Source organism: Anthonomus grandis, chromosome 9 (genome assembly GCF_022605725.1).
Source record: "Anthonomus grandis grandis chromosome 9, icAntGran1.3, whole genome shotgun sequence".
Taxonomy (NCBI): domain Eukaryota; kingdom Metazoa; phylum Arthropoda; class Insecta; order Coleoptera; family Curculionidae; genus Anthonomus; species Anthonomus grandis.
In genome coordinates this window covers 9,266,113-9,291,437 of record NC_065554.1, presented here as the reverse complement: position 1 = coordinate 9,291,437, position 25,325 = coordinate 9,266,113, and the positions used below count along the sequence as shown (strand labels likewise).

The following is a 25,325-nucleotide window of genomic DNA, read 5'->3' as shown; positions in this document are numbered from 1 at the left end:
GTTAAAAATCATTTTAAACAAGCAGCCTGTTTAATAAAACTTTTTGGCTAACCCCTATAGGCTCGAACATTTCAGACCTGGTGATAGCGTCTAGTTTTGAGTAATTTTAACTGTATACAGTACCATGTTATCATTATTGTTCTTTAAGTGTGATGTCACCAATAAGTGTTTTTAATTAAATGTTAGTGCTTCTATAGTCTTTCGTAATGTCAGGAAAGTGACGTCAATTTTGATCTTTAGTATCCTATGTAGACACTTATTTTACAATATTTTTAGATATAGACAAAACTGCTCTTGATAAGGACAATAGCCGAAATGCGTCGAGCCAATTAAAGTTTTTACCCAAGAGTGAAGATTTGGATTTTTTAGTTTCTTTCCCTTAATAATACGACACTCCACCCTAAAGAATAAATACCTTAACTCCACAATTAGTTAGGAGGTTTATACTTCAACAAATAAATCTGTAAATTGGCAAATAAACATTATTTATTATTTACTTATTTATTATCGATTTACACGAGACGGGAGTTGCTACGACAGTGTTGCTACATTTTGTCAAGTGGAAATCGTCACTAAAACTCAAAACGTCAAATGTCAAAGTGTCATTCGGATAGGAGAACGTGTCAGCTGTCTTTTTGAGTGTCAGATTTCTTTCTATCCGATTGTAGAATCATGGCGGTCGGTAAAAATAAGGGTCTTTCGAAAGGAGGCAAAAAAGGTGTTAAAAAGAAGGTGTAAGTAAAAAATTTTCATTCACTATTATACCCAAACATATCTTTATATATAATTTCAAAAGAGAGTTTTACAATATTAGAGGATTTTTGAGAAAAAACTAGATTAAAGTCATCTGTCAGGAGGTTATAGGAGATGTTTTGAATTAAAGTTTAAAGTTATTTTTCAGTATTAACATTAATGAATAGTTCTTGCTTAGTATGGGCAGTGAAGCCTAGATCATTTCGGTTCTTATTTAAAGTATTTTACTTTAGAAATAAAATATCGACTTTGTTTATTTCATAGAAACTTGTGTTAATGGCTTATGTTTTTTAAGTGTGGACCCCTTCACCCGCAAAGATTGGTACGATGTTAAAGCACCCTCGATGTTCGCTACCAGACAGGTTGGCAAAACCTTGGTCAACCGTACCCAGGGTACCAGAATTGCTTCTGAAGGTTTGAAAGGTAAACATGAGTTCAAAACCATATTTTTGTGTATTAAAATGCTTTTTCTATTAGTCAACCTCTAGAAGCCTTTTTTATGTCTATTATCTTTTTTAGGTAGAGTTTTTGAAGTGAGTTTGGCTGATCTTCAAAATGACAAGGATGCTGAAAGGTCTTTCAGAAAATTCCGACTTATTGCTGAAGACGTTCAAGGTATGACATTAAGCATTTATTACAAGATTCTTTTTATTTTGTAACTAGTATTGGCATATCAGAAATGATTAGAAAGATGGAATATGGATTTAAGGAAAGGTGTGGCTTTTTGTGAATGATATTTAAAATTTGAAGAGTGCACAGGAAAAATGATGAATTTTGTAAAATAATAAATGTTTGGGAGAGCATTTCTTAATTTCAAAACATTGAAATAGATCTGCTTTCTATGTAACCTTTATGTTAAGCTAGTGATAATAAATTGCAATGTATGTAAGTTTTTTTTTTGAAAAAATGATAATAATCTAACTAATGTGTACCAAATTTATTCTTATGAACTCTATAAAAATGCCAAACTAATTTTTATGCTGAACATTCAGAAGCCTATAGGTATACATTTAAAAAAAATTAAATTGAAGAAAAGTTTTCCAATATTAGCTGACATCCATGTATCATTAGTCTCAGGATGTTTCCAGCAACAAGAAAAGGTCAATAATTGGACTCATTTGTTAATGGAATTTCATAATTTTTCACACCTAGGGGTTTATTTTTTAATTCATAAATAGATGTTTTTCCATGATTTATTTGGGTACTTTTATAATTTGTATAAATATACATTTCACATAACATGGTCTTTTTTCCACATGTGCTTCATTCAAAAATGTAAATATTTTGTTAATAAAAAAAAATTGCAATTTTAACCTGATGCATATGAAATTTGCTTTTACCAAAATTTATTTAACTTTTAAAGGGTTGCACCACTTTAGATGGTCTAAAATGAGGTCTAGATTGCCATTTTTTTTTTAAGAAAAGGAACCACTGAAAGAAATTGTATTCTGGTATTTTATTGTTGATATATTAAAGTGTAAATTAATTTTTTTTTGTATGCAGTTGTTGCAAAACAGTTACAACTGGTTCTGGGTGTAGCTACTGAAATTCTTATTCCACTGTGGAAAAAAAATTACACTATTTTATGGCATATTATCTATGGCCTGTCCGAAGCATTTGTTGAAATTGATTTGCTTTTGAATAATGGACTTTTAGAGAAAATGCTACATTTATCAATGTTTTTGTTGATTTAAATTATTATAATAAAACAAAATATGAAACTTTTTCAGAAAATCCTACATTAGAATTGTTTTATGAAAATTATGCAAATTGGTTAAAAATTGTGGAAAATATGGATGGAACCATTCTAAAATGTAAAATTTTTGATCTTCAAACACTAGAATCTAGATGACATTGGAGTCAGATGTTTTTCTTACATAAACTTTCTAATGGGTAGATCTGATAAACTTCTGAGCCTTCTTAATTTTCATGGTTCAAATCAGCTTACTAGAAATTCCAATCTATTTAAAGTGCTCTTTCATTGTACCATTTATGGATACAACAATCGAATTTCTGCAAGACATTTTAATGAGATATCTAGTCAGGTTGATTTCTTTATGTTGTTCAATATGTCTAGTGTAAAATGAAAGGAACTGCTTTATTTGATCATATTTTCATATTTTGTTCGCCATTGATTGATCAAAATTTATATTTAGTTGGTCATCTAGTAGTAACTAACTAGTTTAACTTTTGAATTTTCTATGATAGTTCTTAAGCCACCTTATAAGGTTACTTACTTAATTAATTTTAGTTTCACAAAAACATGCACAAGTTTTTCAATTCTGAATGTTACATCTTATTTTCTTACATCATTCAGCTATTTATTTATAATTCTGTACTTTTCTTAATCCTCAGAGTATAAGCAAAAATTTAAGCAACAAATAAAAAAACTTTTTTGAAGTCAAAAGGTGGGGTAACCCTTTAATTTTAATTTGGTCGTAGAGACATGCAAGGCTTTACAATATTTTAGATCAATTTCAGGATTCTTAGCATTTTTAAAAATCTGATTCCAGTTTTACTCAAAGTTTACTGAATAAAATACAAGTTGCTTCACTAGGCTCCATGCGCCGAATTATACATCATTACAATTATACATCGCCCCTCACTTCATTTGCCGGGCGACCTATAGTACCTCTCTGTCTTGAAAGGGTGTGTTGTGACCAAAATAACGTGCGCAGTTTCGTTTTCACATAAAATAAAATATGAAAGTTGGATTTTGGTCAACTTCTTATTTTATTTTTATTTAATTTTTTATTTTACTTTATTTGTCTGTATAAATCCAGCTTAAGAGACTACATTGTTTACATTTTAAAATGGCAAAATATATTTTCCTCTCAATCTTTTGTCCTTCTTTTACAATATTGCACTTTTGCCAGAGCTGTTTATTCGCTTTTTAAGTATTAAAGAATTTAATACCTTTTAAAGGTTATTTGAGTCGGAAACATAACTGAGCTTATAATGAAGAAAAACTAATCGAAAATCGACTTAATTTAAAAGCAAAAATATTAATAAAAGCAGCAGTCAAAACAAAAATATCTTGGAGCATTAAAAAATGTAGTCACTTCAGCAAGGTTGCGCTACAGTCTTACGCACGTTTTACAATGAATGAATCCCGAGCGATGTTGCCAAGGAATTAAAACAAATAAACGCTTTAAATTATTGAGTCTAAGGGAGTATTTTGTGTTTAGAGTATGTTTTATCAGTTTTTCATACTTTTTTTGGAGAAAATTAATGCCAAAATAAACGATCATGGTGCATTCTTGTGTAGTAAAGAGAGTAGAGTATTAAAATCCAAATTTACCGTTTCATTGGTAAGTTTATTTGTTTACGTGTAAACAGCAAAATACTTTTGTATTTTTACCACCAGGGTTGTCACATGAAAAATATTAATTTTAATTAATTATGTAATGACATTTTTTGCTGCTATTTAAAGTTGCACAAGAGCGACGAAAACAACATGTATAGATATAGAAAATTATTTGTACAGTACACAATCCTAACCCGATTTGTAAGGGAGGGAAAATGAAAATTACAAATTTGTGGATTATTATAATATTATTTGCACTAGTTCATAAGCTCTACCCCACTGGCAACAAACCAAACAAAAATTAATTGAAAATATGCATTGTTGCCAAGGGGTACTAACAACACTTTCTCCATCCTTTTCTTTCTCACTACTAATTTTAAAACAATAAAATTCCACATTTTTGGGCTGGTTATGAATGAAACATTACGTTTATTACTTATAATGTCTTTGGTAATGCTATTATTAGTCTGACAAAATAATAAAAACGTCAAAAAGTGTAGTAATCAATCATTTAAAATTCAAACATGTCATTACTTAGTAGTTATGTCTATCTTTAGTTGTTAAGTTTAGTAACAGTAATATATGCATTTTTTCACACAAACTTTTGACTTTATCATAATCTTTTGACTTTGATTTAAAAATAAAACCTAATGAAACCAGTCGTACCAAAACAACCTTTAATAAGATACCTAAGTACCTAATTAAAAAAAAATTAACCATTTAGTTCTTGAATTACGTAAACTTTGATAATGTAAAATTTATTTATTTTAGTGTTATTAGCTTAGTGTATTACCCATTTACATATTTTTCCCAAGAAGGTACATTAAATAATAATCTTATGCCAGGTAATAAAGGTATTATAAAATCGTGCTCCGTCTTCCCCTACAGTTCAAATTAGACGAAACTCGTAAATAATAGCTATATTTTACCAGAATTCCCCTTTACATTTTTTGCTAGTTCCCAGTCGGCGAGGAGCTCGGCGGCCTGCCTTTGAGATCGAAATATCAATAAGGTTTTTCGCCGAGTGAAGCAACTTGTATTTTATTCAGTAAACTTTGGTTTTACCGTAAATATATGTGTTAAACAATGTAATTTAACCTTTTTCTATGCAAAAAATAAGACAATTTCAAATGTTTGTGTATTTGAACTGAAGTTTTAAAAAGTTTCTTGGATAGTCATGCTCAAAATGGGTAAATTTTCATGGCATTCCATGTTATTTATTTTAAAATAGCCTGAATCTCACATTAACTTGAAATTATTGAAATAAAGGGAATTAGTTAAGTCTGAAATTCACATGGGCTAAGCCACTCGATAACTTTTAAGCAAAAAATAGCTTTTACAAATTTCTTGTCTTTTAGTGGGAAAAAGAATTGACAATTAACAATCCTAACAGCAAAAAAAGTAAAATTTCAATAGTTTATATCCTTTAGTAATTTGTAAATGTTATTTTAAACATGAAATGATTCAATCTTTCTTCAATTTAATCAATCTTGGTGTACCAATACTATAATATAGTTTAAAATATGTTTCTTTTATTATTTTTCAAATGATGAAACACTCAGCTCGCTTTGATACATACATGAAGATACCTTCTTGTTCCCTAAAGACGCAAATACTCAAATTTCTGATTAAATTAAGTTTTAATTAATATTGTAGCATATTATACAGGTAACCTTTTAATAAAATATAACATCCTTTTTTTAGGCCGTTATGTTCTTACCAACTTCCATGGTATGGATTTAACCACTGACAAACTGAGATCCATGGTCAAGAAGTGGCAGTCACTTATTGAAGCCTCTGCTGATGTGAAAACCTCAGATGGTTATTTGCTTAGAGTGTTCTGCATTGGATTTACTCAAATCATCAACCCACAGTTTTCTCAGAGGAAAACTTGTTATGCACAACACACTCAAGTAAGTCTATTTATTATTTAGATTCAGCAAAGCATGTGTTAGTTCTTAACCAGTTAATCAAACCGTCAATTGTGAAATGCTAGAATTAGAATATTTAGCTTTCAAGTTCAATATATTCAACTTCAATATAAAATATTACAATTCTAAGAATATAAAGCACCTAGATACCAGAGTATCTGTATGGGTGGTGTGTAATTTACTGACCAAGAATAAAAGTGTGCTACCAAAGCTATTTACAGAGAGAAACTGTTCAAACTTAATATCTAATAGCAGTATATGTATGACAGCCTGCTACCAAAAAACCATTTGAAGTATCACCCCTCTAAGGGGTAGTTTATTCTTGACAATTTCTGATAAAAACGTGCTACCAAAACTATTTACCGTCGAAAACTATCCAAAATCGATAACTGATGTTACTATACATATAAGTGCTTGCTACCAAAAAATAATTGAAATAGCACCCCTCTAAGGGGTAGTTTGTATTTGTCAATTTCTAATAAAAACGTGCTACCAAAGCTATTTACCACCGAAAACTATTCAAAATCGATAACTGATGTTACTATACATATAAGTGCTTGCTACCAAAAAATAATTAAAATAGCACCCCTCTAAGGGGTAGTTTGTATTTGTCAATTTCTAATAAAAACGTGCTACCAAAGCTATTTACCCTCGAAAACTATTCAAAATCGATAACTGATGTAACTATACATATAAGTGCTTGCTACCAAAAAATAATTGAAATAGCAACCCTCTAAGAGGTAGTTTTGTTCGGTGGGATGCTACTGATGCTAGACTGTTTAGCAGCAGTTAGGCGTTCAGGGGAAGCCCTCATACTATTTTAGGTGACACTAGCTAGTTGTTAGAGAAAGAAGAGTACTAGATTACTAAATAATAATATAATCAATAAATTCAATATGTAAATGGGAGTATATGAGAGGAAAGCGAGAGGGCTTATTTTAAAGTTTTACTTTCGGTGAGTACATTTTAACCTCTTATCTTTTACAGAGCCAGTAAATTCTTTATTCTTGTATTTTATTTAATATTCTCGAGAAACCCAACATTATCCCATTTTTGATGAGTGAAAGAAAGAATTGCATTGCGAAAGCCCTTAAGAGACTCTCAAGTAAGTTTTGTATTCAAATTTAAATAAATTTTAAAATATGAACAAAACCGGTCCAGTTTTACTTTATGTATTTTAACTCAAAAAGACAGACTTTACAAATCGACAAGCGTGTGTAAAGTAAGCTCTTTACGCAGGTTAGTAAAAAAACTTTTTTACTATTCATAGACGTCCTAAAAAAATCTGCAAGATACCAACAGGTTTAACGCGAAAAATGCCCCAGAATACTGCGGCTGCCACTGTTTTGTCTCTAACAAGAAAATGAAGACCTGCAACTTTTTTTCACCCGAATTTTCTTTTCGATGTCGGTCGATTAGGATGCGGTGCGTTGTCAGTTTTTATGGTTTTGTTATTGCTAAATCTTGCCTGGATAAACCCGATAAACAATACATTCCTTGTTCATTATATCGTTACATCTCTAACATAGTATTATATATTTAGAGAAGCTTCTTCCATCAGTCCCATCCCAGAAGAACGATCGATGGAGAGGCAAACATCTTTTCCCAGCGATGGTGACGAGTCAGATTTTGAGGAAATGGCTTCAGATTTGAATGTTACAAAAACATTTAAATTTGAGAATAATAAACAGTGCATCATCTATGGTAGACAGATATATCCTAAGGATTTAGAATGTCTTGTGAAAGATGAAGGAGGTGTAAACTTCAAAGACCTTTATTTGTCAGATGTGATAATTGATGTTTATTTAGCTTTTCTAGTAAACGAAAAAAAGATAAAAGCATCGGTTGATATCTTTCCAGTGGAAAGATATTTAGTTAATTTCTTAGAATCAGATAATAATAGTTTCAAGACTGCTGCAAATTATTTTCTAAAATTTGGACTTTACGAGAAGGATATTTTATTAATTCCGGTTTGTAAAAATGAACATTTTGTTTTGATAGTGGTGCTGAAAAAGTTCAATACTATACTATGCTTAAATAGTATAAGAAGTGATATAGTATGTCGCAATGAAATTATCTTCGTCCTGGAAGTACTACAGTTCGTTCATCAACAAAAGCACATAAGTTTATCCGAAAATTGGAATCTCTACCGGCCAACAGATTTACCTGTTCAGTATAACTCATATGACTGTGGCGCTTATGTCATTCTTCTGTCTGAACTCATAATTACCGGATCTTCCAAAGTTTTAGCATACCATCAATCTCGAGAAATCAACAATTACAGAATTCACATTAAAAAACAACTGACTGATTTATTTTACACTACAACTTCAAATTTCCGTACCTTTGCTTATGATAAAAATATAGTAGAGAAAGGTACAGCAGGCTTTAAAGGAAACATTATCATAAAGGAAAACAACCAACTACCTCACCTAAGCGGAAAATCTCTGACGACATCATTACAATTTCTACAGTGTGTATCAGTTAATTATTGGGATGAGGATACGGCCGGTTTCTGTCATATTGGTGCAGCCAAGTGTTCCAATATTTTTGAAGAGATGATCTTGTGTATGAAATGCTATCATTTGCACCACCACAACTGCATAGGTCTTCAACAAAAGCCCAAACAACTTATCTGTTCAACATGCCAGGATTCATAAACATAATTGGTTAGTTTTAATACTCGCATAACAAATAAAATACATATTATACCAGGAAATGTTAATATATTATAAATTACGTACCAGAAAATTTATATTGCGTTTATTTTACTTCTTCAAATTTTCTAATGCCCAACAACAACAACAAAAATTAAAAATCATGATTAAATAGTCCCTTAGGGTAAATAGGAAGCAAGTTTTATAGTTTAGGTAGCTAATGAAAATTGTCAAAGATAAACCATTCCCTGGTGGTGTGCAACTTCTATTATGATATTCTGGTAGAGAGCATTTATACATATTATAATAGATATCAAGTTTGAATAGTTTCTGACTGAAGGATACTTTAATAGCACGTTTTTAGTAATACTTGTGAAGAACAGCTACCCCTTAGAGGGGTGCTACTTCAATAATTTTTTGGTAGGAAGCACTTATATGTATAGTAACATCAGTTATCGATTTTGAATAGTTTCCAGCGGTAAATAGTTTTGGTAGCACGTTTTTATTAGAAATTGACAAGAACAAACTACCCCTTAGAGGGGTGCTATTTCAATTATTTTTTGGTAGCAAGCACTTATATGTATAGTAACATCAGTTATCGATTTTCAATAGTTTTTGATGATAAATAGCTTTGGTAGCACATTTAGATTTTTGGTCAGCAAATTATTTTTACCCATCTGTATGTGCTATGGTAGAAACAATTCAAAAATTCTAATATATCAATGTTGTTACCCTTAGCAGACTAGCCGTTATATAAATTAGTTCACAATATTTAACATTTTAAATAAGTTTCAAAATGTTAAAAATCAAAAACCAGACGAATAAAAATGAGAAAAGAGAAAAAAAAAAGATTCATATACTATATACACATATACATTTTACCTACAAAGGTATTATGTAGTATTTTACAGAATTTTCTAGTCTTTGGTACCTAAAACCTATAATATTTGAAACAAAATAAATAATTGAAAATTTTGGAGCTAAAAATACTGCCGAATGTTGACCAAAATCTCGAATTATATAAGGTACAATTTGCTGGTGTTTATTAGCTCGGGTTTGGTGTCTAGCTTAGTTATATATTTCAAAAAAATATATGTTTTAAGGTATTATAAATAAATATTTACCCTTTAAAAAACAAAAAAAAAAGTGGAATTTCATTAGATTTTGGCCATTTACATGTCAGTTCTTGACCACACATTTTGCACAGCTTTAAGGCAACAAGAATAAAATACAAAAATGTCCAGGGTGGTGCGACTTCGACTGTTTTAACAGAAAACTCATATTTTCCAAACAGATAGAAAAAAATTGACTTATATGTCATGAGATCAAATTTTGTAGAAAAAAATTTAAAGTTATCAAAATTTTACTATGTCAAACTGTTTGGCTGCTAGGGGGCGTTTCTTGAATTTGGTCGTTTTTGGTAATTAGCCATAACTTTTTTGCTATTAAAGATAATTGACTTCTTTAAACACTTTCTCAAAGTACTTTTTAATGATAAATATTTTTGTTATATATTTTTTATACAGGGTGTTTCATAAAGTTGATATTCCAAAAAATTTTGTTTTTCTTATGGAACACATTATATTTTTATAAAGTCTTAAAGCCCTTGAAATCCTCTTTTCAAAAATATATAACACCATATATCTCATTTTAGCTGTTTCCGATATTTCCGATATTACATTGTCATTTTTCCATTTTCCAAGTCTTTTAATTTTTATAGAAGTAGGCTTTGGTAAAAAACAGCACATGTTATATGTGACAGCCAGATAGAAAATTGTTTATTTCTCCTGTCAGTAACATATTTGAAGTTGCTGTATTTAGAGCTATATAGTGCTCAAATATTTAGAGAATTTAAAAAAAAAATGCATGAAAATTATGAAAAAGTTGACATGTTAAAGTGCTATTTTCTGTCTAATGAAAATTCCGAGGCAGCCAGTGAATTATATTTAAATACCTTTCCTGAACGTCGTCAACCAGATAAAAGAATATTTCCAGTGTTAAAATTAAATCTTGTAAAGCACAGAAGTTTTAAAAAGCCAAGGCCCAAAACTTATGCTGTTGATGTTGAAGCTGAAATTCAGGAACTTAATATAATAGGTGAGGTTTTAGATTTTCCTAACAAGTCGAACTCATCAAGCAGTAGCAGAGGAAATAGGTGTTGAGAAAACCAGAGTTTTAAAAACACTTAAAAAGCACAAATTTAAACCCTACAGGGTTAGGAAAGTTCATCACCTTCTTTCAGACTTTCAGAGAAGAATTGCATTTTGTGGTTGGTATGTCAATAAGTGCAGATTGGATGAGAACTTCCATAATAACATTATGTGGACAGATGAAAGCCGACTAGACACTTCAGGAATATATAATAGGTACGCGCGAACAGACAGGGACGGCTGGGCTTTAATATTTGGGTTGGAATTTTTCGAGGTAGATTTTTGGGTCCTCATTTTTTTAATGAAATTTTGACTGCCCAAGATTATGCAAATATTTTACAAACATATGTTGCACCATTTTTGGAAAATTTACCATTAGCGAGAGTTCGAAACACGTATTATCAGCAAGACGGTTGTCCTTCGCACAACGCACGAATTAAGACTGATTTTTTTAATCAGGAATTTCGGGATCATTGGATTGGGACTAGGGGACCCATATTGTGGCCAATTTAACTTAGTTCTCTTAATATTTGCATTAAAATGTGAAAGTTGTTGGGAACTAGGTATGGTTGCAAACTGCACTAGTTGATCCTGATTTAAAAATTATCATTAACACTTTTTTTTTCATTTTATTTACATAAACTACTTAAAAAACTAAAACACATTCAGTGAACTTCTATGACATTAGTCACTTTTGAGAGCTTATTTACTGGGATTAGTCTTACCATAAGTCTATAACTTCTTATGAAAAAAAAAATGAGAAATTTTTCTCCAAAGTCCTAGTATGAAGCTCTATGATGTTTTAAGTATACAGGTAGATTTTATATCCTCTGAAAATGTAACACAAATAATGAACTTTAAGTATAATTCAGGTTTACACTTTAAACTTTTTAGCAAGTCTTTATGACTATACAGGTTGATTCAAATTTGACCCTTAATATGGGGATCTGGCCCTATTAGAGAATCAAGTTTATACTAGGGGAGAATTTTAAAATTTCCGAAAATGTATAAATTGTCTTAAATTCATTATTTTTTTTTAAACAGCCAATTTTAGTAAATGACTCCTTTTTGAAAATTTTCCTAGAATACATATTTGGTGATTTTCTGGTAATTGCCTCTGTATCGCTTTAGCAAAAGTATTTATTCTATGTATTAAATTACAACTATTTACAGCAATTTTAACAACAAACAATTGAAGAAATTAATTTTAATTTATAACTAATAAATTAGCTGCTGAATATGACCCCCATTTTGCTTGGAACACAAATATAGACGGAGAAATAAGATGCCGAAGGCGTTTTGTAGCATTCGCGGTGTAATTTGGTTGAAAACGTTTACTATGTTGTTGCGCAGTTCATCCACTTTTCTTGGGGTTGGATTGTAGCATTGGTCTTTTACATATCCCCATATGCAAAAATCTGGAATGGTTAGATCGGGAGAATAAGGTGCCCACTTGATTGGACCCGCTTGCCCTATCCATCTGTTTCCAAAAGTAATATCTAAGGAATCCCTTGCGACCCTGGAGAAGTGTGGTGGTGTACCGTCTTGCTGGAAGTAGACCGTGTCTAAAATTCCATCCTACTGAAGTTGAGGATAAAAAAATGTTTCCAACATATTGGTGTAATTGTTTCTATTCACTGTTGCTTCTTGAAAAAAAATTGCCCATAAATTTTAGATTTCGATACTGCACGCCAAACGTTCAGCTTAGGAGAATCTCTTTCAAATTCGTTATACATTTGAGGATTTTCATCTCCCCAAATTCGGCAGTTATGCTTATTTACTCGACCACTGATGTGAAATGTTGCCTCATCAGACATTATTAAATTGGTATCCGGCTCATTTCTAAAAAGATCTAGTAGTGTTTCGCACATTAAATATCTTTTTTCAATAGCGCGATTTTCTATTTTTTAGAAAGTTTGAATTTTGTAGGGTTTAAACTTAATTATTTTTAGAATTTTATGTATCTCTCTAATAGATATTTGGTTATTGTTTAAGGACAACACTTCTTTTACCAGCAAAATATCACCCAACAGATTATCTTGTGCATTTAGGTTTGTTCTAACTTTTCTTTTAACTGTTCCCTCCTGGGAAAATTGGCATACCCAATGAAGTATAGAATTGCGTGAAGGTGGAGCCCTTCCAAAAATCAGCCTAAATCTTCTTCTCGTCTGCGTAACTGATTTGCATTCACTTAATAACACGCAACGTGCCTTTTCCCGGGTAGTAAACATATTTAAACCTTTCAAAATCTTTAAAAAAATGCAAAAATACATATAGAAATCAAATTATTGGGACTGCCCAACGAATGACATTAAAAAGATTTGACAGTAGTTGAAGCCCACAAAACAAATTGTGCAAATCACAGCCTCCTTGACAAGCTACAATTGTTATTGTTGTCACTTGATACCGAGCATGTTATTTAATAGGTATTTATTGTAGGAAAATTTTCAAAAAGGTGTCATTTACTAAAATTGGCTCTGTAAAAAAAAAATAATGAAATTAGGACAATTTATACATTTTCAGAAAGGGGATTTAACAGGCTTTCATGTGAAATTCAAAAATTACAGGCTGTTACATTTAAAATTTTTGAGAAATCGGCCTTTGAAAATCATAAATTTTTTTCCTCCTATTTTAGGAAACTTGGCAATACTGTCAAAAAAAACTAAAAATATTGATGAAGTTCTATGAAAATCGCACATTGTTGTCATTTTCCGTTCTCGACTTATAAGCAGTTAAAATGTGTCAGGTTATAGATGGAAACCCTGTATTGAGGAGATGCGGTTAACTAATATTAGAGAGTTTACCAGGTTAAGTAGACAAGAAATAAATCATGCAAAGCTCAATATTTGTAAGAGAGTGCAATACAAATGTGTCTTGGTACATAGGTACAACAATTTGAGTACTTATACTTCAACAATTTGAGTACTATAATTTTATTTTAGGATAAGCGTTTTTTTGTTGTCTTTAAAAATAACCATTGCTTGTGAGACATCATTATGAACGGAATTTTGCAAACCTTTTATCGATCCTTTCTTAGATCCCCACATTGAATTTGAAGCACCCTGAAAATTTTCTGATCATAAACAAAAATATATCTCTATTTATCATCATTTTGAACAAAAAACAGCAAGGAAACGTAGTTTGTGATAAATAAAACAATTTCATAGTTTAACATGATGAGACACTCAGCTCGCTTTGATACATACATGAAGATTCCTTCTTGTTCCCTAACGACGCAATTTTAACATCTCTGATAAAGATTACAACCTAACTTGAAGATGTACAATTACCTTGAAAAATCTAAGGTGCCGTGTTTTATTTTTAGATCAGGGCTATCCGTAAAAAGATGGTCGACCTCATTACCCGCGATATCCAAGGGTCAGACTTGAAAGAGGTTGTAAACAAATTGTTGCCCGACAGTATCGCCAAGGATATAGAAAAGGCCTGTCAGGGAATCTACCCTCTACATGATGTCTACATTAGGAAAGTCAAAGTAAGTATATCATTTTTACAATTTTGTTTATAACATATGCTAGCGAAAGACTAGCAAAGATCAAGCTTATAGTTGTAGTAAAAAAAGCAGTATTTGAGGTTTACAGGTTGTAATTTTTAAACCTTATTTTTCAAATTTATTTATTGATGTTAATACACAAAGTATTTTCAAGAGTCAGATTAAATGAGGTCAAAATGTACAGTTTTTCTATTGGCTAAGCTAAAATCAATAAAATAATTATACTTCATAATCCATAATCATTCCGACATAATCTTCCACACTAACACTATTAGCACTTAATTTTTCACCTTCAATAGATAACTGCCTTATTCCGTGTCGAATTTTAAATTTGTCCAACCATCCTGTGCTTGCTTTAAAAGACGGGTCGGTATTTGGCAATTTTTTATTGAATTCTAATGCTTTTTGTTGAATAATCGGCCCTGATAAAGGTATTCCTTGACTTCGCTACTGGGCAAACCAGTAAAAAAGAGTATGAGTAATATCAGCACTGATGTTACTCATCGAAAAACGATGATTCCATTTTGCTGATATGGTTTTCAATGATATCTCCATGCTTTTTTAAATCATTAATTCTAGTTTGCGGAACATTATACATTTTTGATAGTGCTGTAACGCTTTCTCCCTTTCTTAGTCGACAGACAATTTCATATTTTTTAGCTAAATCCAGCACTACGCGCTTTCTTTTATTATCTATTATATATAGACATTGTAAAACGTGAAACAAAACAGTTTTACATACACAAACACTGTACAACTATCCACCCTATACCTTAAATATTGAAACCGATATTGGAAGCTAATTTGCACGATGCGTTCGTAGTGCATGCAAGTGAAAATAAATCAGTTGGTCGCGCGGTCGGGCTCTGTTAAATCCGAATTTATTTAACAGAAGTAGTTAATAACAGAAGTTGACGAATAATCGAGTGCCGGATAATCGAGGTTCTACTGTACTTCAAATAGTTGCACCAAAATACATTCACTTTTTGACACTGACAACAACTAAAAAACGAAAATACCAACATTTAATTTGGATAGGTATTTCTTTACTTTTATCATCATTTTTCGTTCAAAATTGCTTATATTACCACTATTCATTGGTACCATATCCTTTGTAAAAAAATGCGTTCTTTCTGGTTTTGCTTAAAAAAATTGTGGTTTCCATTTAAAAAACATATTGATGACGTTATATCTTTTTTTTAGTCACCTTGTATATTTAATTTCCACGTAGAAAAACCCTAAACCAAATTTAAAATCGACGGGTTCGGGCATTTTTTTAAGAAAGGGTCCATTTCATTTTTATTGAATTCATCCGCCACTTTACGGATGCACTGTATATACTTTTACTGAAGATGTTTGTTAGTTCAACTTAAGATTTCGTTTAATTTTTGATTAATTTTGTTGATATGTTTTTAAAAAAATGATGGATTTGCACTCTTAAGGCCCAAATTATAAATAAAATGTTTTAAAAAACTAAATGGTAATATTATTTTTACCCCTGGGAAAATATGGGTTAATAAAGACTTGTTGAACTTTATAAACACTGCATCTTATAATTTAGCTACCATAAGCTTGATCTCTTTTTTAAGTGCACCCTCCTTAAATAAAAAATGTATTGTTTAAATGATGAGACACTCAGCTCGCTTTGATACATACATGAAGATACCTTCTTGTTCCCTAACGACGCAATAAATGTAATGTCTGATAAGCAATTCTAAAATTACATTTTTTTGCTCAAATCTTAACTTTTGTCACGTTATTAAATACATAATTACTTCGCTGCAGGTTCTTAAGAAGCCCCGTTACGAACTTTCCAAACTGTTGGAGTTGCACGGCGACGCGAAAGGATCAGGAGAAGGTTCGGGTGATCCAGGTGCGAAGGTCGACAGACCTGAGGGCTATGAACCACCAGTGCAGGAGACAGTATAAGTTTTTATGACATGTTAAGTATAAAATGAAAAATAAATACTATTGTATTTAACTAATTTGGCGTTTTAGTTCTGTAGGATAAGAATTCCAACTTTAGTAAAATTATACTTGCTTCTATAGTAAGAGTATTGTAAAACTTGACACTAGTTAAATACAGTACAGTGGAACTTTAATGTGTGTCACTACGCCACTACGGCCCTAAGCAATAACACCTCTACAAAAGGACAAAGCGCTCCAAAAAATTTAGTTCGTGACGTCACGCGTTTGGGCCATGCACTTCGGGTTGATTTTCGGGTGAATTCAGCTGTTGACGCTGCCGTTGTTCCTCCACGGAAGGCTGCCTGCAACGCTGCCAGACTTTGCAGATTGCCGTGAACGTTAGGATGCTCTATTACTATCTTAAAATAATTAAATCTATATCTTTAACTGCTCTTACTTTACAATTTAGTTAAAAAAAAGAGTGCATCCTTATTTCTCTTTTTATAATTTAAACTTCCATTTTTTCAAATTTTATCATTTATCTAATGCCTTGTTACTTGCCAATTCTTTCTATATAAATCTGACAACGGCGCATAGATTAGTTGTGCCACCTGATGAAACGAGAGGTTAGGTTTATATTTATGTTTTGTGGTTGCCGGTATTTCTGACGAGATCCGCAGTAAACATTAGCTCATTTTTGTGTTTTTTTCTACAATCGGAACTGTTTATTTCCGCGAAACGTGTATGTTATATTTATGTAAACTCTTAGCGTACTTTTAAATCGCAAAATCGTATTTTCGGACTAGAAAAATCCTCGGAAAAACCGGTTCTCCGGCGCGCCGCGGTTTTATTTGTTTATATCAGATTTTAATACTTTAGTTCGTGTTTAATTTAATGTTTTTCTCCTAGTTCGGCTAGTTAATACCAAAGTGTAAATATGCTTCAAAAGTGTTGTGTTCCGGGTTGTAACGGAAACTATAAAAACGGACCTAAAGTGCATGTCTTCGGTTTTCCTAAGGATATAAATCTAAGGCGAAAATAGGTAAAAGTCATACACAGAGATGACTTTAAGCCCACAAACAACATCAAAGTATGTGAAGCTCATTTTCCTGAAGGTAGTATAATAAAGAGTACTCAAGTTCAAGATTCCAACACAGGTAAAATTTTTACAATAAAATTACTAAAACCACTGCTAAAAGAAGACTGTACACCATCTATTTTTTTAAATTGCCCTAGTTATTTGTCAAAAACTATAAAACTACGGCCAAGTAAAGATGAAAGGTTTAAAAATATTGACGAGTTGAATTTAGCAAAAGCCCTTGAATTAACCAAAATTGACTTTGGCGAGCATGAGAAACAAAATAATTTTGACAGTTTTGAAGGGTTTATTGAAAAATTTTCTGCTTTTAAACTACCGAAAGATTGCTTTACTGCTCACAGTGAGTCTGAAAACAGCAAAAAGCTAACAATTTTTAAAATTGAATACACACCTGGTCCATGCATTAATTGGGCAATTGTTTTTAATTTTAATTTAAATGTTGAAACTTTTTTATATAGCGAGCCAGTTTGTGTTTTAACATCAACATTTAAAACTCCATATATTTCCCATAGTTTAGATGATTTATATGCAATACTTGAAGCAATAGACTTTACTATTATTACCCTGCCTTTGGAGGAAAATGTTACCAATAATGACAACCCCGACTGTGACTTAAATCCAAATACTGCTACCAAGACTGCTACCAATTCCCTTGGCAATACTATTCTCGATCATGTCAAACCATCAAATGACATAAATAAAATGAAATGTGTGTTCGATTTTGTGTCAAACATACTAAAAAGTTTTGAAAACATTGAAGACAACAAAATAGTGCATGCTTTAGATTTTATTTGTGAACAATTAGCTTCACTTACAACTGCAATATTCAAGTAGTCCAATAATTTTGACTTCTATAATCTATACTATTAGTCCTCATGCGTACAAGTATTTACGAAATTATGGATCCCTAATTTTACCACATCCTCAAACTATAATGGGTATTTGTAACAAACACATGACTGATCCCCACATAGATGAAGAAAAAAATGTTTTTAACTTATGCCCAAAATGTGTTTAGTTTACTAAAGGATCATGAGAGATTTGTGACACTACTTTTTGATGAAATTCATATTGACCCTTACATGGACTATAAAGGCGGTAATATCACTGGAACATCAGTCAATAATAAGTCTCTAGCTTCCTCGGCATTTACTTTTATGATTACAAGTGTGTGTTCCAGCTTTAAGGAAGTAGTTCACATAGCTTCCATCTCCAAAATTACATCAGACATACTTCATTAACGGGAAAGTCATGAGTCATTGTTCAACTGCAGACCAACTTAGCATTGTTTATCCTCATCCCATAGATAATCAGAGACCATTATTTTACCTATTTGACACAGTTCACTTACTTAAATGTGTATTTAATAATTGGCTTAACTCTAAACCAGACCAAAAATTTCATTTTCCTGATTTTGACAGTTCGAAGAAAAAATGTGCTTCTATTTCTGCAATTAAAAAATTACATGAACTGGAGTATGATCAACTTTTTAAGCTTTTAAAGTCAATATATGTATTTATGTGTATATAATATAACATTTTTTACTACTTGGTGGTATAAAAAAATTATTATAAATACCTAAATACATATGTTGAATTTTGGCGCAGATGTAGGGAAGTTGGGAGTCTGCATTTAATATTACACCATAATATTTAACCTGGCATTCAACCAGAACTAAAACATACCTTTGAATGTTTCCTGAACTCTATTATATTCCTAGCATTTTTAAAATAAGCCAAATATTGAGATATTAGCATATGAAATTCCTTGGTTTTTAAAAATCGGTGGCCCACATCGATGACGTCACGCGCCAAGCACTAAGGCCTTGTCTTTGAGTGGGTGTTGCCCTAAGACGCGTTTATATTTAGAAAAAATATTAATTACCTAAATAGGATCTGATGCATTTATTTTTACCTTTTGTATATGATACCATCACAACAATTGTTCAAAATGTCTTCCTCCAACCTCAATACACCGATTTAAAAGCCGCACATGATTTCGGCGGACTACACTAAAAATTTGATCCTCGTTTTGAATGATTTCAAATGCTGCTGTTATTCGTCCAATTAAGTCTAGCTCTGATTCTACTGGAGTTTCGTAGACTAAATTACATTTCCCCACAAGAAAAAATCGAGCGACGTTAAATCGGGTGACCTAGGAGGCCAAGAAACTGCTCCACCTCTGGCAATCCAACGATGCTCAAACCGCTGAGCCAAATACTCGCGTACTTGTACAGCAAAGTGAGCCGGCGCTCCATAATGCTGAAACCACATTTGCTGTCTAACGTTTAGTGGAACATTTTCAAGGAGTTCTCGGAGAACTTCCTCCAAGAAACGCAGATAAATAGGTCCTGTTAACCGTTCCGGTAGATTAAATAATCATCAACAATGCCTGCCCATACGTTGACAGACCAACGATTCTGATGTTTTCTTGGAAAAATTGCATAAGGATTTTCTTCGTCCCAAACATGGCTATTCCTACTGTTAAAAATACCGTCTCTTGTGAAAGAGGCTTCATCGGTCTACAAAACATACCGTAAAAAATTTGGTTGTGCAATGATGTGATCCAGAAGCCATCGGCAAAATTGAACTCTAGGATGATAATCGGCTGCAGTCATACCTTGAACTTTCCGGAAGTGGTTAGGATGGAGTTGTTGCTCGTGTAGTACCCGTGGAGTTGTTGCTCATGATACAACCGCGATGCTGCTCGTGCATTGCAGTTTGTTGCTCCGTATGCCAAATGCATATCCGCCAATTCTTGATTGGTAAAGTTTTCCATTAGCAATAAATGTTTAAAAATTGTAAGCTATAAAATTTTTAAACATGACATTGATAAGCGTTGATTTTAAACAATTGTTATGGTATCATGTACAAAAGGTAAAAATAAATGCAGCAGATCCTATTTAGGTAATTAATGTTTTTTATAAATTTTAACGCGTCTTAGGGCCGTAGTGGCGTAGTGACGCATTTCCGGACATGGGTTCCTATACTCAAATGGATTCTTCTGTTGCACTGAACAACCCCCAGAAGTTTGATCCCATAGTTCTGAAACACCCTGTATAACTTGAATTTTAAGGAACTGCTATTTCCCTTCAACCTATGGAGATTTTGAGTTAAAGAATGTCAATCAAATAAAAAAAAACAAAACTATACCCTATTACCCAAAGTGCCTCATTATTCAAAAGTACTATAAATATAGGGTGAGTATTTTTCTGTGTAACAAAATCATAAAACGCTGGTTTTATCAACATTAAATAGACATATCCTGTATCTCCTCAAATACCATAGGGTCGCATAATAATAATAATAAATGTCATATTACAGAATAAAAAAACAGTTTTGGAGATATAAGTGAATCATGTATACAAAGGTGGCACAGTCTAGCTTGAATCTACTGAACCACCTGAATATACCATAGAGTACAATAACATTTATAAAGGTCTAATAATATTAACAATAATAGTACATGTAACTCCAAAAGCATTATAGAAAAGTAAACAGTAATATAATGTTCATATACCCACACAAAAAATATCAAAAAAGCATACAAAACAACTTATAAATTAATTAAATAACTTATAAAACTAAAGAGTATTAGATGAAAGGTAGACAATTTTTTTTAAATAAATATATGATTAAAAATAAGAAAAACAGAGAACACATAACAGCTTCGCTAAGAATATCAACAGGGAAAAGAAACACAATTTCTTTGTAAATTTAAAAAATGAACTTTTAAAACATTTTTGTATGATTAAATAGTATTTAAATTAAAAACCTTAAGCTCCACTGGAAGAGAATTAACGAGCGCTGAAACATGGTACTCCAGTGCTGAGGCACAGTAAGCCCATGAGGAAACCTAACGTTAATATTGTGAACGTCACGTCGAAAAACTACTCTATTTCTGAGAGACGCAGGAGCATCCCCATCCTCAAATATTTTAAGACAAAAATGAAGAAGCCTATAATCCATTTTGAACCAACGAAGTACGTCATACAGGGGCGACATGTGATCGAATTTACGCATCCCAAATATAAGACGTCCACGACTATTTGGCACTTTTTGAATGCGATACTTACTATTTGAATCCAAAAAAAAAACCGTAGATAGAATCGCAGTAATTAAAATTAGACAAAACAAGAGACTCACACAATATTTTTCTTAAGTTAAAGTTATTATCCTATTACAAAATTATTATGTTAAATACATTTATTCTAATTTTCTATTAGGATAAATATAGAAAATACTTGGATTTTTTCTATTAGATAAAAGTATAGGCTGAATTATGGTTGGTAGGTATTAAATGAATTACAAAAGAGAATCCTAAAAATCTTATTAAGATAAGAATTATTTTAAAAAAGCCACACACAAATATTCCTATTTATTAAAAAGAAGCAAATTACAAAATTGGAAGGATTAAAAGGGCAATGATTAAAATTACAAATAAAATGTGTTCTTATATACTTACAATAAATATAGATTTTAATAATCATATGACTTAGTAAATGTAACCAAACTATTCAAAAACATATTTTCATACCCCAATAAAAACACTTTTTGATTTAGATAATGATAAAATAGCGCTATATGAGCCGTTTAGCGGAAAAGTGGTCTAACTCCCTTAAAGTAGAAATTTAGAAAATTGATATTTTGCATCTGGATGAATTAAAAAATCACAGTAACATATTCTTTACTTTTTTGTACATATTTATGATAACTCTGTACTAAAATTTCATATGGTAAACATTTTTACTGATTGCGCCCATTAATTACATTTTTGCCGCCCAATGTCATTCTTCCAGTAAGTTTTTTCAAAAACATAGCGGAAAAGTGGTATAACTTTGAGAGTTATATCACTTTTCCTCGTAAAAGTTAACCAAATTTCACAAAACTGATGAACCAAAGAAAAATAATAGCTGTAGTATGTTTACTATGATATCTATTACTGATAAAAGTGTTCAAAAAATATAGAGCTTGAAGAGCAAAACATTACTACTACTTATCTTACATACTAAACTTACAATAAGGAGAGTAAGAACAAGTTATTAAACAAATTAATCTTCATCAGAATCGGATAATGGACCACTGTCAACAGCATCTTCTTTTGTCAGTAAGTCCAGGAAGAACTGATGCTGAATCGGGGGAATCCACTGAAGAAGTTCTATCATATCTTTTTTCTTAGCTACAGTAACTGATCTACACACTACGTACCATAACACTAAAAAAACCTGACTAAACAAGAAAAAGCGAGTTTAATAGGACCTGGCGCGACACTGGAACAGCGTGGTGCCTTGACCTATACCACTATTCCAGCGAACGAATCCATTATGTTGAGAGGAATAACGTTAGGAAGCTCTTATCTTAGCTATTAAAATTTTGACTTATACCAGTTTTCGACTGAATATATTAGACCAGTAGAAACATAATTATAATGGTATAACTCAAAAATAAAAAAATACTGACATATACCACTTTTCCTCTGAGCGGCTCATATATATATTTATATATATATATAATAATAAGAATATTTTATGAAAGTTATTGGTTAAAAGCAAGAAATAAAAACATAGATTTAAAAAAATTATTTATTGACTTTAATTATTTCACATATTATCACATTAAGGTTACAATAGAAAATATATATCTATAATTTAAATATATAGGGTGTCCCAAAAATCAACAATAAGCCGAAAACGGGCAATAGACAAGGAGCTCAGGGATTAAAAAACATATTTAAAAAAATCTTAAGTACTTTTAAAATTATAGGAATTCATAGAAAACCGAAAAAAATGACACCCCCTGTTCATCTTTTTAGTACTGTGGTTACAAATTTTTGAATTTATTAACAATTTTTTTTAATGTAACCCTTCGATAAATTACAAAACTAAATTTAAAAACAGCGGTTCACATTTTTAAGAAATTATTAGATTTTTGCTCAACTTGTGTTGAAAATTGCCTTTTGATCATCAATTTCCCAAGTTTAACTAACTGTCCTAGAAAAGAAAATTACTTCACTGTTTAGCAAGTGATTTCAAACGTTGGTGTATCTAATCTAGATTTCAAAATGCTAAGATACCTGCTAGATTATTGGTTCAATAGGACTGTTTTTTCATAGTCAAATATATGCAGCTGTTCTAAACTAAGTTAATAATTGCACAGTCAAAATAAAGGCATTAAAACTTTACTTAGGTCACAACTAATCCATTCCTGATACGACGTTTTAAATTGGATTAGTGTGCTCACTTTTTATTAATTATTGTTCCCCGTAAAGAAGGTAAATTTAAATAATTTATTTCAATTTGGTAAACATGGCGCCAGGCTATTCTTCTACCCCGCCCTATCTACCTGTACGGGTATTCCCTGTTCAGAAATACCCCTAGAGTGTAAGTAAGACAGGTAGTGACGCAACTTAGGTCATCAATTAACTACAGGCCAACCAAATAAACGTGGCCTCTGAGATGCGCAAACGAAGGAGTGAAAAAGCCAGTGTGTGCAACAGAGACGAAGAAGAGAAAATTAATACTTTAGGCAGGATGTGCTGTGTTTTGCATATTTTGTTCATGTTAGTTACATAAATATTTGATATACGTGAAATAATTTTTTCTGCTTGTTTATTGTGATATGGAGCGTTGTCAATTACTACTACAGTTTTTGGTTTTAGATTAGGAATAAGATTTTCCGTTACCCATTTTTTATAATTATCAAAATTCATCTCGTGATGGTAGTCGCCACTTGTGCTGTTTGATTTCCACCTTATGTATGCATTAGGAATAAATCCGTTCTCTCCACCTGCGTGTACTATGATAAGGCGTGGTCCTTTTCCAATAGGTTTTTTGATCCCCTCTGAACTTTCATCACTCCATCCTTTTAAGTGCGTATGGGAGGCATGAATATACGTTTCGTCCATGTAAATTATGTCGCGATTTTCCTCCCTATACTTTCGCATCCTTCTCAGAAATTCTATTCTAAGCAATCTTATAGGTTGACGTTCCATTAATATTTTCCGGTTATTACTAAATTTTCTCCAGCGAAAACCAATTTTGTGGATACTTTTACGCAAAGTCTCTCTACATCCATGATAGCCAGTGTCTTCTACAAATTTGCTGTGTACTGTTTTTAACGTGGGGACCATCTTTTCTGTGATGTGATGGTTTATTACGATTCTAGGCAAAACTCCTAAATCAGCGTCGTCAAGAAGAGTGTTTGTTTTTCTCTTTTGACGTCTTTTTTTGGGTGTTGAAAACATTGTTGCTTCGCCTGTTTCCATTTGGGTTGCCTCCTGCTTAATTCTGCGAATACTCCTTAGGAAAACGCCCGTTGCCGCTGCAACACGGTCTTGAACCTTCAAAACAAATTATTATTTAAAAATCTGTCTGCCATATTTTAATTTTCCATTAAAGCCCTTTTAATTTTCTTTTTAAAGATGTATCACACTTGCAAAACATAGAAGTAATATACAGGGTGCAAGCTAATAAAAAATAAATTTCGGCTGTAACAGTGTTAAAGATTCCATATATTTTAAAAATTTGCCACTATCATTCCTTTATGAGATAAATTAGTTTTTTTTATTTTAGGTGCCGATAGAATATTTACATTTTTTATATTATTTTATAGAAACATTTTTTTTATTACAATGATCAGATAATAAGAATCAGTTTTTCACATAGTAACAACATTTAAAACAGCGTCAGGCAACTTAATACAGCACTTTAAATTTAATGCAAAAAAGAGCAATATCCTATAGAAATTTGTTTATGTAAAAGAGTTAAATAATACAAATTTTGCAAAAATATCAATATAAATTAAACCACAGCTTTATTTAGAAACGTCAAATTGTTAAAGTTTACCAAAAAATAATAAAAGCTTATCATTATTTGAAATCAGAAGTAAATTTATGAAAAAAAATTAAAAACATACCTTTTGTAGAGGAATACTAACTTCACCAGCAACTGCTTCTGCTTGCATGAACTTCAATACATTACTCATTATATCACGACTTTGACCGTTCAACAC

General features: G+C 31.6%; 1 protein-coding gene across 1 annotated transcript; it reads left to right on the top strand.

The window, feature by feature from the left end:
* The first annotated feature begins 576 nt into the window (after positions 1–576).
* On the top strand, positions 577–16,294 carry LOC126740794 (40S ribosomal protein S3a). Its single transcript, XM_050446970.1, has 6 exons — positions 577–734; positions 1,049–1,176; positions 1,273–1,368; positions 5,765–5,973; positions 14,124–14,291; positions 16,095–16,294. The coding sequence occupies exons 1-6, from the start codon at positions 673–675 to the stop codon at positions 16,236–16,238; spliced, it is 807 nt and encodes a 268-aa protein (XP_050302927.1). The 5' UTR covers positions 577–672; the 3' UTR covers positions 16,239–16,294.
* The last annotated feature ends 9,031 nt before the right edge of the window (positions 16,295–25,325 follow it).

Excerpts from the sequence above, each read along its gene's own strand:
- LOC126740794 (XM_050446970.1), top strand. The coding sequence starts at position 673 with ATGGCGGTCGGTAAAAATAAGGGTCTTTCGAAAGGAGGCAAAAAAGGT. Across the intron at positions 1,369-5,764 it reads TATTGCTGAAGACGTTCAAG|GCCGTTATGTTCTTACCAAC; the intron begins GTATGACATTAA and ends TCCTTTTTTTAG. Across the intron at positions 5,974-14,123 it reads GTTATGCACAACACACTCAA|ATCAGGGCTATCCGTAAAAA; the intron begins GTAAGTCTATTT and ends TTTTATTTTTAG.